Below are 13574 nucleotides of genomic sequence, written 5' to 3'. Positions count from 1 at the left end.
CGAAGAACCGATTCTCTCCCCAAGCTCCTGGAGGAAGCACAGCCCTGCTGACCCCTTGGTTTTGGACATTTTCTCTCCAGCACTTAGAAAATAAAAATAAACTTCTATTGTTTAAGCACCCCGTCTGCGTTAGTGTATTACAGCAGCCCTAGAAAATGAATACAGCATGTAATCCTGATTAATTACATGGCTCAGCATTGACTTATATCCACATGACACTCAATGCCTGTTCCTCCAAATCATACTTTTATTGGAGGATAAATGAGAAGAGGTACTTACCTGCCATGATGAGTCAGCAGATAATTGATTGAAAACCTAAGAAATGGCAGTATATGTTAATCACTTATGAACATAGAAATAAATAGCCAAAGTGGCAGCCAAGAGAGGCTGTGGTTGATTCCACAGAACAGAAGTCCAGGGCTGGGCAAAGGATCAATGCTTTTCATTGCAAGTTTTGCATTTTGTGATTCTTTTTGGATTATACACAAGTACAGCATGTATTTCTTTGATGCAACTTAACTCGTTCCATCACAGTAGGTATTAGTTTGTCCATGTGAAAAATCTCCATAGGGCCACCAATACAAAAAAATACAGCTACGCAGCATTACTCACAATAGCCAAAATATGGAAGCAACTTAAGTGTCCATCAACAGATGAATGGATAAGGAAGATGTGGTACATATACACAATGGATTATTACTCAGCCATAAAAAGAAAGAAATTTTGCCACTGTAGCAACATGGATGGACTTGGAGGGTATCATGCTCAGTGAAGTAAGTCAGACAGAGAAAGACAAATACTACACAATATCACTTATATGTGGTATCTAAAAAATGCAAAAAACTAGAGATAGTAACAAAAAAGCAGCAGACTCACAGATATAGAGAACAAACTAGTGGTTGCCAGTGGTGAAAGGGAAGCAGGGAGGGGCAGTAGAGAGGGTGGGGGACTGGGGTGTACAAACTATTGTGGTGCGAGATAGGCTACAAGGATGTAGTGTACAACACGGGAAATATAGCCAATAGTTTGTAATAACTGTAAATAGAGTGCAACCTTTAAAAATTGTGTAAAAAATAAAAAAATACATATACCTATTAATGCAACACAAAGACCAGAAACAGACACTGGTATCTCAGACCTTGGAGGGGACCCAGAGGAAATGTCCAGTTTATGGTAACCTATTCCTCAGTAGGCAGCACTGGAAGAACAGATGGGCAAGTTTCTGGCAGACTATACATTGAAGACAGTTTCAAAGGAGGTGGCCAATGTGGAGCCCATAAAATGAATGTTCCATCAAGCAATTTGTCTGTAATCATCACAAAGTAGTAGCCAAACCTGTTTCTTCTTCCAGCATCTCTGGTTCTTCTTGGTTTGGATCTTGGGGTCCCCATACCTGCGCCATCTCTGAAATAAAACAATGATGATGGGGTAGTGAGATTTCCCCTGGCTGAAAAAAAAAGTTAATAATGATGGATGGTCTTAGTAGAACCAACCATTTCTCTGACAGACTTGGAATTGAAGAGACTGAAAATCGTTATCTTCAAGCCTCATCAACCCAACTACTTTGGAAACATGCTACTTTGCAAAGACCACAGCACACATTAAAAGCACATCCCTGCCTGGTGGCCTTGGATCCAGCCAGTCTCCTGTCTGGAAGGCTCTCCCCCCAACCCCAATATCCACTTGGCTCATTCCCTCCCCTCTGAGTCTCTGCTCAAATCTTAGTGCCTCAGTAGTGCCTGATGATCCCGATTAACTCTGCACCTGATTCCTGCAGCACATACCTTAGGCAGACCCCACCCGCCCTCCCCTCCACTCTCCTCTGCATTTGTCACCTTCTAGCACACCCTATAACGTACTTATTCATCACGTCCGTTACCCGTCGCCCCACACTGGAGGAGGAGGCCGGTAGCCCACCTGTGTTTGTTCACTGATGTACCCCAAGTGTGCACAGCAATGCCAGCACACAGAAGCCACTCTAATATCTTGGAAATAAAATGCCATGGAAGAAAAGCACCGAGAAATGGTCTAACCCCAGCTCCCTGATGTGTTTCACGTAACTACTCAGAAAGTCCTATTCTCAGAAACGAAAGGACCCCTTCCATGTCTCCCCATGCACCATATGATCCAGCAATCCCACTCCTGGGCACATATCTGGAGAAAACCATATTCCCAAAAGACACATGCACCCCAATGTTCACTGCAGCACTATTTACAACAGGCAGGACGTGGAAGCAACCGAAGTGCCATCGAGAGAGGAATAAAGAAGATGTGGCACATATGAACAATGGAATATTACTCAGCCATGAAAAAGAATGAACTAATGCCACCTGCAGCAACATGGATGCAACTAGAGATTACCACACTAAGTAAAGGAAATCAAATGGAGAAAGACAAATATCATATATCACTCATACGTGGAATCTAATGTTTTTTAAAGTGGTACAAATGAACTTATCCACACAACAGAAACAGACTTACAGTTATCAAAAACAAACTTATGGTTACCAAAAGAGGGAACACTGGGGAGGAGGGATAAATTGAGGAGTTTTGGATTGACATACACACAAGATAGATAACCAACAAGGACCTACTGTATAGCACAGGAAAATCTACTCACTATTCTATGATAACCTATGTGGGAAAATTAACTAAAAAAGAACGAATATATGTATATGTATAACTGAATCGCTTTGCTATATGCATGAAACATTGTAAATCAACTATACTCCAATAACATTAAAATTAAAAAAAAATCAGAAAGTACAAAAAAAGAGCTGGACTGTTCCAAATGAACAGCCTGGAATTTAAATCTAATTTCTTAAAAAAAAAAATCCCTGTTCTCACTTCCCTTTGGCCATCTATGGAAGCCTGTTGAACTAAACATTCACCCCTTCTCCCAAATCTGATGCACCAGTCTTGGTGGGGTGGAGGGTGTGTACAGTGAGATGGTAGAGACCCTCCCACGTCTGATATGGCCTGTCTGGCATCATCCTCCGTGATGAGGTAGGATCTGGAAACCACCAGGGAAGGTGATACTGTTAAGAGAAAAACTGTCCCAAAGATGAACAAATGATTGAGAATCTACACCGCACCCAATGCCTTATAAGTTTTCACCCTAGAAACTCAGTTAGGTGCAGCCAGCTCTGTTTTCAATAAGAGAGAATGGGGCCCAGTGGTACATAATTTGTCCTGGGTTACAGTTGGTGACGTGGAACCAGCCTTTGAATCCAGCTGTTGTTAAAACCTGAACTCTTAAACCCATAGTCCCTAAAAGACAGCACACTTGTGCCTACAAACATGTGCATTCACAGACTCACTCACAAATCCCTCTGCCACAGCACCATTCAAGCACAGAAACTCTCACTATGCCATGTTTCCTAGAAGATGGAGCTGATGGGGGCATCAGTTACCCTGACCTGTCCTCTGGTCCCTTTATATCATCTCCCACATTGCTGTGGGATGGGTGTGGTCTAGGGCTTCCTCCTGCTTAGGAGGTATCTTCTGCAAGCCCCACCCCTTTAGAAGGCCAGGTGGGAACCAGGTAAGGACTGGGGAAAAGGGGCTCCTGTGATGCAGCTTCAAGCAGGGCACTGACATTGTCAATTAGGACCAGTGGCCAGGAGGGAAGTTCTTCCTTTAATGCCATGCTCCCCTGTGCCAATGTCTCTCTCCGGGATTGCCAAATGGGATTTAAGGATTCTAGATCCCATTCCAAGCTCTCTGCTCAACATCTGCCTATTCCAAGGGACTTATGATGGGGAGAGGGGAGGAGAGGAAGACGGAACTGAAGATGCAGGGAAACTGAGTCCCCATCCCCTCGTCCTGCCCAGAAGATGCTCGAAGCCTGAATTTCTGTGACTCAGAACCTCCAATGCCCAAAGCTCTGATGAGGAAGACTTCATGTTGCCGACTCCCATCCCATTCCTTGAACTCATGCCCTCATTCTAGGGCAAGAGAAGCAGTACATGGTCAAGCACAGAGGATTTGGAGACCCACTGCCTGGGTTCACATCCCACCTCCGTGACCTTGGGCAATTTACTTGAGCTTTGTGTCTCAGTTTCCTTGTCTGTAAAACAGGAATAACAGAACCCCCTTCTTATGAGAGTGTGAAAAGTCAGTACCAATGCACAGAAAGCATTAAGATTAGTGCCTGGCTTGTAACAGGCACCAGCAAAAGTTATTAATTTCTACAGGTCTCAGAGGCAGCCAGGTCTGCCAGAAAGTGACATATGCATTCCTAAAACTCTCTGCAGTAGGTAAAGTTGCAGGCAAAAACCAGATGGAAAATGGGATCCGTGATACATTTTAAAAAGACAAACGATTAAAATGGTAGTGCAGTTTTATACTTGCTAACTAACTATGAAACACGACTTGTACAATAAATACTGCAATGCTACAATAAATAAATGAATACTACAGCCGGGTACAGTTTCATTGTGGGGTTTTTGTTTGTTTTTTGGTGGTACGTGGGCTTCTCACTGCTGTGGCCTCTCCCGTTGCAGAGCACAGGCTCCGGACGCGCAGGCTCAGCGGCCATGGCTCACGGGCCCTGCCGCCCCGTGGCACGTGGGATCTTCCTGGACTGGGGCACGAACCCGTGTCCCCTGCATCGGCAGGCGGACTCTCAACCACTGCGCCACCAGGGAAGCCCTCATTGTGGGGTATTTTTTTTTTTTTGCATTTACCTCTTTGGAAAAAATCATGCATACGCAAACATGAAATTCCCGTGGTGAGCAAATCATCCCCTAATGCAACCATTGCATTGGCACAAATTTGCATTTTCAAAAGCAGCCTTGGAACAGAACTAAATATGCATGTTTCAGTTCCCTCTTCTTGCTTTTGATCACCATCCCCTCCGAGGCTAGAGCTCCAAACTCTCACAGCCTTTATACTTTTAAACTTTCATTCCCGGCAGGGAGAGTCTTTCTTAGGGGGAGACCAGCAATTTGGAAGGACCCCGCAAAAATCCAGCAGCAACCTTCCTGCTCCCACGAGCACCAGGAAGCCGTCCCCCGCACAGACCCACTCACCATTCATCTCTGCTCTCATCTGCTCGCATAGCGAAGTCAGCTTCATGCGCTCAAAGATGCGGACGGCCACGTCCCATATCTGCCTTACTGATAAGTGTCCCTTCAACAGACAGAGCAGGTTGGTGGGACTGATGGCCTTCAAGTCTGCCCAGGAGACCTTCTGGACGTTCTCAGGCAGCAGCTGTGGGGACTGGAGGTGAAGTTTGAAATCCTCCAGCTGATACCGATCCAAGCCCGTCAGGTAAGACAGTAGCTTGTCACTGGAGCCATCAGCTACAAAGAGGCTAGAAGAAGCCATCCGGCCCAACACGCAAGGTTTCCAGCTTCACTCAAGAACGCTTACAGCCACAAAATGAATAGCACCTGTAGAAGACAGACAGCTAAGACCATGAACCATGACTTTCACCTCCTTCAAGACTGTCTAATGTAGCCGCGTGTCCTGTTTTCTCCTCACAGCACCTCCTGCTCTGTGTTTGTGTGGCTTATTTCTCTCTCTCTCTTCCACGTAAATGTCAAGTCGCTTTGAACACAGACCTTGCCTGCCCTAGGCTGTACCACCAGTGCCTAGAAACACACTGGACAGACATGAGGACCTCAGCTCTAAGGAGAAGGAAAAACGATCTTGCTGGAAGAAATGTTCACATTGTGAGGTATGGGGACGTCCTTCTGCATGATACATGATTTGGCTTGAACTTGATGCTAGCTAGAACAGCCTGTCACACATACATTGTACATCTGCTTTAACCATGAAGTGTGGCTCATCATCCAGTTACAGGAAGGGTTAAGTCTCAACCCCCTGCAGTCTCCCACCATCAGTGCACTGAAGGGAATTCAGGATGGGAAAAACAGGATGAAGCTTTCTGTGCTTTCATCTTCAGGCTCCTACAGAGTGAAATGCATATCTAAGGAAGAATCTCAATGACTCCAGACTCTTGCATCTTCCCATATATAGATAAACACTAAAATCAACCTGAGAGACCTGTTCTTTGTGATTAACAGTCATCTTTTACAAAGATGTATGATTGCATGTATTTCCTGACCAAAAAAAAAAAAAAATCATATACCCTGGCCCCTCCTTTACCTCTTTGGAGAGTCCCCTCACAGCTACTGAGAGGCTGTTTCCCAGGCTATAATCCTCAGTTTGGCTCCAAAAAAAGTCTTCTAATCTTATTATAGATTGCTTATTACTTACATCAACAATACTAAGCACTTCCTATATACCATGAACTGTTACCCTCATTTCATTCTCTAAACAACCAGTCACGCACAGTTTTGTTTACTAATTCTATTTTTTAAAATCTAAGAAAAAAAAAAGAAATGGTCATGAAGAACCTAGGGGCAAATACGGGAATAAAGACGCAGACCTACTAGAGAATGGACTTGAGGATATGGGGTGGGGGAAGGGTAAGCTGGGACGAAGTGAGAGAGTGGCATGGACATATACACACTACCAAACGTAAAACAGATAGCTAGTGGGAAGCAGCCACATAGCACAGGGAGATCAGCTCGGTGCTTTGTGACCACCTAGAGGGGTGGGATAGGGAGGGTGGGAGGGAGGGAGATGCAAGAGGGAAGAGATATGGGGACATGTATATGTATGACTGATTCACTTTGTTATAAAGCAGAAACTAACACACCATTGTAAAGCAATTATACTCCAATAAAGATGTTTAAAAAAAAGTGAAAATGAAATGACATCTTCACAATGCTGTAAAGAATAAAATACCCTGCCACTTAGATTCTATGTCAAGTGAAAATATCCTTTAAAAATGAGGGGAAAATAAAGAGATTTCCAATCAAATGCTGAGTAGCCAGGGGCCGCCGGGAGGTGGGAGAAATGGGAGATGTTGGTCGAAGGGTACACATTTCCATTACACAGTGAATAATATCTAGGGATGTAATGCACCCCTTCGTGGCTATGGTTAATAATACTCTATTGTATTCTTGGAATTTGCAAAGAGAGTCAGTCTTAAGTGTTCTCATCACACACAAAGTCAACTACGTGAGGTGACAGATGTGTTCATTAACTTGATTGTAGTGATCATTTCACAATGTGTATGTGTGTTAAATAATGTTGAATAGCTTTCAAAATCATTTTGTACAACTTAGCCATGAACAATTTTTATTTGTCCATTTTAGCTCGATAAAGCTGTAAATTTTTAAACTTTTAAAAACAGAATGTATTGCCAGCAGACATACATACCACTAAAAACTGTCTAAAAACTTTTTCAGATGAAAGTATAGCAGCACAGAAGGAAAGAAAAAGCACAGAAGTAGCTGGTGTGTGAATCAATGTGAATGAATATTAACCCTTGACAACGACAACACCTTCTGGACTTTATAACATACGTAGTAAAATATGAAAACAATAACACCAAGGATGAAAGAAAGTAAATGAAACAAGAGTTTCAAGGTTCTTGCATTGATTGCAAAGTCCAGATGTAATCTCAGGTCAACCAATGGTGAAAGATGAATACTGAACTCTCTGGGGCAACCACTCTAAGAATAAAAGAATGTAAGTTAAAGAAAAATGATATTACAAAGTATTTCATTTATTCAAAAAATGGTAGAAAAGGAACAATAGAAAACAAGAAAATATACTAAATTCCAAATGTGTCAACAATTATATAAGCATAAGGGGGGCTAAACACTAAAGAAAACTATGTCAAATTAGACCAAAAATAAAAGGTACACTTCAAGGACAAGAGCATAAAACGTTTAACATAAATTAATGGGGAAAAATGCAGTGCACACACCCTAACACGAAAAAAATGGGTACAGCTATATCATTACCAAAATAGATTTTGAGGCAAAGTTGTTACTAAATACAGCACACTTCGTAACAGAATCAGTCCAGCAGGAAGATACAGCAAGTCTAAAATTTTATGTACCAAATAGTATAGCTTCAAAATATATAAAGCGAAAAATAGAACTAAAAGAATGATTCATTGGAGATTTAAACACACATGTCAATAACGAAGTGAACAAGCAGGGGGAGGGTTGGATTGGGAGTTCGGGATTAGCTGATGGAAATTATTATTATATATAGAATGGATAAACAACAAGGTCCTACTGTGTAGCACAGGGAACTATATTCAATATCCTGTGATAAACCATAATGGAAAAGAATATGAAAAAGAAAGCATATATAGGTATAACTGAATCACTTTGCTGTAGAGCAGAAATTAACACAACACTGTAAATCAACAACACTTCAATTTTTTAAAAATGGAAAAAAAATATTTCTTCAACCTTTCTGTACATGCCTAAGAATGACTTTGGAAAGGACCACAAACACTGATTTGGGGAGTTACAGATAAACTTTAGTGATCAGGTGAGTTCAAAAGCATGGAACCCATGAATAAGGAAGATCAACTGTAATTAGTATCACGTGTGTTGAGTGTAAGACGGGATCCCACAGGGTCCATGAGATTATACCGTGTAGAACAAGCAAGCCTAGGAAAGGGAATTGTAAGAGACTTGAAGGATGCATCAGATTGAGGCAAGGAAGGTGGAAAGAGGGCTATAGGGCAGTGATCAGTGAAAACAGGTGCAGAAACCCTGGAGGGAGAAAACACAGGAAGGGAGAAATTCAGCTGCATTTTCTCAAAGACCTATCAAATCTCCTGGGTCTAGAAGGTGGGAAGCTTCAAAGGAGAGAGAAACAGAGCAGAACCCTACGGTCCTTGCCCCCCATGTCCTCAGCCTGCCTTCTGTCTGTGGGAAAACTTTAGTCAAAGAATAAGTCTAATCAGAGAAGTGAAAAAGTGCAGAAACGAAGGAAAACACTCCAACAAGACTGCATAATAATCATTTAGTCTTTAAGCATAGTCAAGGACTTTAGTTCCTCCTTAAGGGCTATAAGGTAATATTCTGAGCCATATCCTGTGAGCTGTCTTGTAGATACTGAAACGCCCACCAGGAGGAAGAAGTTAAACTACATGATGACCAGACTGTAGCCGTGACATAAGCTGCCACAATTCTGAGAACTGGCCTCAAGGAAATGGGAAAAAAATGACCCTGGACCTGAAGACTAACTGTACTTAAAAACAATCAATGAAGCTGATCAGACCACTGATGACCAATTTCAAGATGACTGTCAGAGGTGACTGTGCTGTTTCTGCATGGAGCCCCCTCTCTCCGTCTATAAAAGCCCTTGCCCCTTGATTGTCAAGGAGGGGGGAGCCGGCCTTTGGACATGAGTCCTCATTCCCGCCCTGCAGCTGCCGGCATCCAAAATAAAGCAGACTTTCCTTTCCACCAACCTTGCCTCTTTATTGGCTTTTGAGCGGCGAGCAGCCTGACCCCACTTTCACTTACAAGAGGACAAAGGTGCAACAGATTCCTGCTGATTAAGAAAATACCAGCAACAATGACTCTGCATCTTCCACTCCCCACCCCAAGCTCCTCATAACCACATTTCTAGTCTCTGCTTATAAAAGTTGGAGTCTTTTCTCTACCTCACAGACTAGAATCCTGCAGTATTTTCCTACTGGGACTGGCTTACTTCACTTAGGATGATGTTCTCCAGCTTCATGCATGCTGTCACATACGGCAGGATTTCCTTCGTTTTTAAGGCTGAATAAGATTCTATACGGACTTCCCTGGTGATCCAGTGGGTAAGACTCTGCGCTCCCAATGCAGGAGGCCCAGGTTCCATCCCTGGTCAGGGAACTAGATCCTACATGCCACAACTTAAACAACAAAAAAAAAGATCCCACATGCTGCAACGAACATCCCGCATGTTGCAACTGAAACCCGGAGCAGCCTGCCTAAATAAATAAATAAATAAAATAAAATAAAATAAATAAATAAGCAAGCTTAACCCTGCTCTCATTAAAGTTAAAAAAAAAAAAGGGGGGCTTCCCTGGTGGCACAGTGGTTGAGAGTCCACCTGCCGATGCAGGGGACACGGGTTCGTGCCCCGGTCCGGGAGGATCCCACATGCCGCGGAGCGGCTGGGCCCGTGAGCCATGGCCGCTGAGCCTGCGCGTCCGGAGCCTGTGCTCCGCAACGGGAGAGGCCACAACAGTGAGAGGCCCGCGTACCGCAAAAAAAAAAAAAAAAAAAAGATTCTATTGTATGTATCACCCATGGTGTAAGTTTCAGTTATGCAAGATGAATTTGTTCTGGGGACCTGCCCTACATCAAAGTACCCATAGTCATCAATACTGAATTGTACCCTGAAAATTTTCAGAGGGTAGGTGTCATGTTAAATGTTCCTACTACACACCCACCCACCCACACACACACACACACAGGACACAAAGAAACTTTTGGAGGTGCTATGTCTATTCCCCTGATTGTGGTGTACGCCTGTGTCCAAACTCATCAAGTTACATATGATAAATACGTGCAGTGTTTTTTCGTATATTAATTATACCTCAAAAAAGCTGGTTGTTTCTACCCACCCCACTACTTTAAATCAATCACAATAAAGCTGTTATTTTAAAAAAGAAAAGAAAAACCAAAGGACACGAAAGTTTGAAGCCCCAGAGAAAGGAGACATCACTTACCCATCAGACTTCCAATCTCATGCAAGTTTCTAGACGCCCTTTGCAGGGAACCTCAAATAAAGTCAACTCCACGCCCTCCCCAGCCTGTGATTGGCTCTCAGGTCCCTTCAGCTCCTATCAGATCTGTCTCTGGGCGTCCCGCCCCCTCCATTGCAGCCTATCCCTGCATAGGTCAAGAAGCCACCAAAACTCAGCTGCTACAGGTAATTGCTGAGTCCTCCTCTTTTAGGTGTAAATCATCCCCACCTGGGAGAGGAGAGGCAGAGATGGGTTTCTAATTAAAACCCATCTGATGTAAATGGAATCTTCCACTTTAGCCAAAGGTCACTGATGTGAATACCTCTCCTACCATCTGAGGGGTCTTGTAGAACAATGAAGGACGAGAGGAATCAAGAGTGCCTGAGGCCTCAGATACGGAGAACAGACTAGTGGTTGCCAAGGGGAGGTGGGGGGAGGGAAGGATTGGGTTTTCGGGGTCAGCAGATGCAGACAATCATATATTGAATGGGTAAACAACAAGGTCCTACCGTATAGCACAGGGAACTATATTCAATTTCCTGGGATAAACCATCATGGAAAAGAATATGAAAAAGAAAGCATATATATGTATAACTGTACATATATATGTACATATATATGTATACTGTACAGCAGAAACTAACATAACATTGTAAATCAACTATACTTCAATACAATTTTAAAAAAGAGTCTATGAGCCCTGAAAATCACAGAGGCAACTACATCTAGGGACGACTTCTTCTCCCAATGCCAGGAAAACCACCTATGAAGCCGTTCCATCATAAACACGGAGGCTTTTCCACTGAAGTCAGGAACAAGACAGATGATCTCATGGCCACTACTAATTAACATCATGTTGGAGGTATTAGCCAATTAAATTAGCAATTTTAACGAATTTAACTCACCCCTGTCACAAACATCATCCCAAAGCAGAAAGAAAATGCACTTGGTTTGCCCCACCTTCCAACTTAATAGGCTCTGGGGATCCAGGAAGTTGACAATTGTAACTAATTTTAAATTTAAATCAGCAATTAGGAAGCAAGTAGAGAAAGGCATAAGAATTGGAAAGGAACAGGTAAAACTATATGAGCAGATGACTTGATTACACCTCAGAAAACCCAAAAGACCGCAAGGAAATCTACTACCAATATATGTGTTTATATATATGTCTGTGTGTGTGTGTGTCTGTGTGTGTGTGTGTCTGTGTGTGTGTGTGTCATCTTCCTACATGCTCTGTCTCTGAGTCTCCTTCGACAGGGTCTATTGCTTTGGGACCCACATTAGGTCCTGGTGATACTGAAACCCTCCTTTTGCTTAGTAAGATTACATTCCAAATAGGGGAGATGCTCATGTGAACAAGATAATCCAATTAATTGCTGTAGATGTTTTCCGTTGGATGCAGCACCTTTGGGCTGACAGCAGTGTCAGCCCTCCGTGAGTTTGGGGAACACTCCAATCCTGTAATTTTCTAAAGTTGCTTGTTCTTCTGAATCTAAGAGGTAGGGGAGCAGGTCCTTCACAAATGGGAAGCACCTGTGAGAATAAGCCTTGTAGCCCAATTCCTCTGACCGAGGATGCTAAATGCTTTCAAATCTGTGTCATGGAGAAGAGTGATAATGCACCAGCCCCAGCCAATGGGAAGGGAGGATGCATGTTGCCCAGAACCCCAGAGCCTATTAGGGTGGAAAGTGGGGCAGACCAAGTGCTTTTTCTTCCTGCCTTGGGAGATGCTTGTGACAGGAGGAGACAGGAAGCCTAGTTCCCTTCAGCGGTGAGTGGTGGTGCTGTTCTCCTCTCTCTTCTGTCTCCTATGTTTCCACATCACTTTCTTACAGTTACTATATCAGACACTTGAGTTCACCAGGTCCAGTTGGGCTCAGTTTCTTCTTCTCTCCCCAGTTCCTTGAGCTGTAAAGTCAGGTTGTTTACTTGAGACCTTTCTTTTTTCCTAAGGTAGACTTTTTCTTTGTGCTCAAATATCAGAATAACAGAATCAAGAGTGGAGGTGAAGCTTAAGTAGCGTGGCTACTTAAGAGGTGGTCGTCATCCACAGGGAGCTTGCAATTCTCCAAAACCACTGCAGTGAATTGAAGGAGATAAAACTTTGAGTCAGTGCCCAATGCATGATGACTTAAGTATCCAGGAAGTTCTCAGGTGATGGAGACGAGAGTTAACAGATGATAATATGTAAAAAGATAACTCAGAGAAGCGATAGGATACTAGTAGTAGGTAGACCAAGGCGAAGGCCCCGCTCCCCGTGACTGCATTCTGTTCTCCTCCACATTCCACTTTTTACACACAATAAACACGATGGAGGAAGACAAAAGAAAGATATATGGTGGCGAAGATGCAAGAAGATGCATAGAAGGGAATAAACCTTTGATTCCAGGTGCTTTTTATAAATTCCCATTGAGCCTTTAAAATAATCATGGTATAGGAGGAAGCCCTGAGTCATTGTTAGCTATGATGAACCAGGCACTGTCTTAAATGTACTTGTGGGTGTATGTCTTTGAGAATCCTCACAACCCCAAGAGCACATATGATAAGATCCCAGTATCAGAGATGAGAAAAGAGGTGCAAAGAGGCTCTGCAATTTTCCCAAAGTCACCTTGCTAATAAGTGGCAGAGAGAATTAAACACTACAAAGTGGTTTTGAGTCTAAACACTGAGCCCCAATAGTGGAGGGGCTCCCAGGGTTTTCCGCAGGCCAGAGACTCTTTGAGGAAGGGGGGAAGAGGATATCCAGCACGTGGTTTGCTCCATCAAATATGGATTACATAAATCTGTCCTCCGGGGCGGTTTTCTCACGTTCGTGTAACTTCATGTCTCCCCAGGTCGCGTCTCTTCTCTCTTCCAACTGGTCCCCTTTATCGCTGGCGCTGAGGCTCTCGGCCTCGAGTGAAGATGAGTGACGTGAACTGGAATTCTGACTCTTCCTCCTGCTCTTCCTCCTCTCCTTCCCCCACTTCTTTCTCCTCTCACTCGCCTTCTTTCTTCTCATCCTCTC

General features: G+C 43.3%; 1 protein-coding gene across 1 annotated transcript in view; it reads right to left on the bottom strand.

Annotated features, from left to right (window-relative positions):
* Window positions 1-1402, bottom strand: part of NLRP13 (NLR family pyrin domain containing 13) — a gene marked incomplete at its 5' end in the record, with an annotated part of 30563 nt that extends 29161 nt beyond the window's left edge. Inside the window, one exon of the mRNA XM_082607856.1 lies at window positions 1336-1402. Coding sequence (XP_082463982.1) covers window positions 1336-1402 — 67 coding nt within the window. The remainder of the gene's footprint in view (window positions 1-1335) is intronic.
* Between the last annotated feature and the right edge of the window lie 12172 nt (window positions 1403-13574).

The sequence above is a fragment of the Mesoplodon mirus genome (assembly GCF_964341445.2).
Source record: "Mesoplodon mirus genome assembly, chromosome: 19".
Classification (NCBI taxonomy): domain Eukaryota; kingdom Metazoa; phylum Chordata; class Mammalia; order Artiodactyla; family Ziphiidae; genus Mesoplodon; species Mesoplodon mirus.
This window is presented reverse-complemented; position numbering and strand designations above follow the sequence as displayed.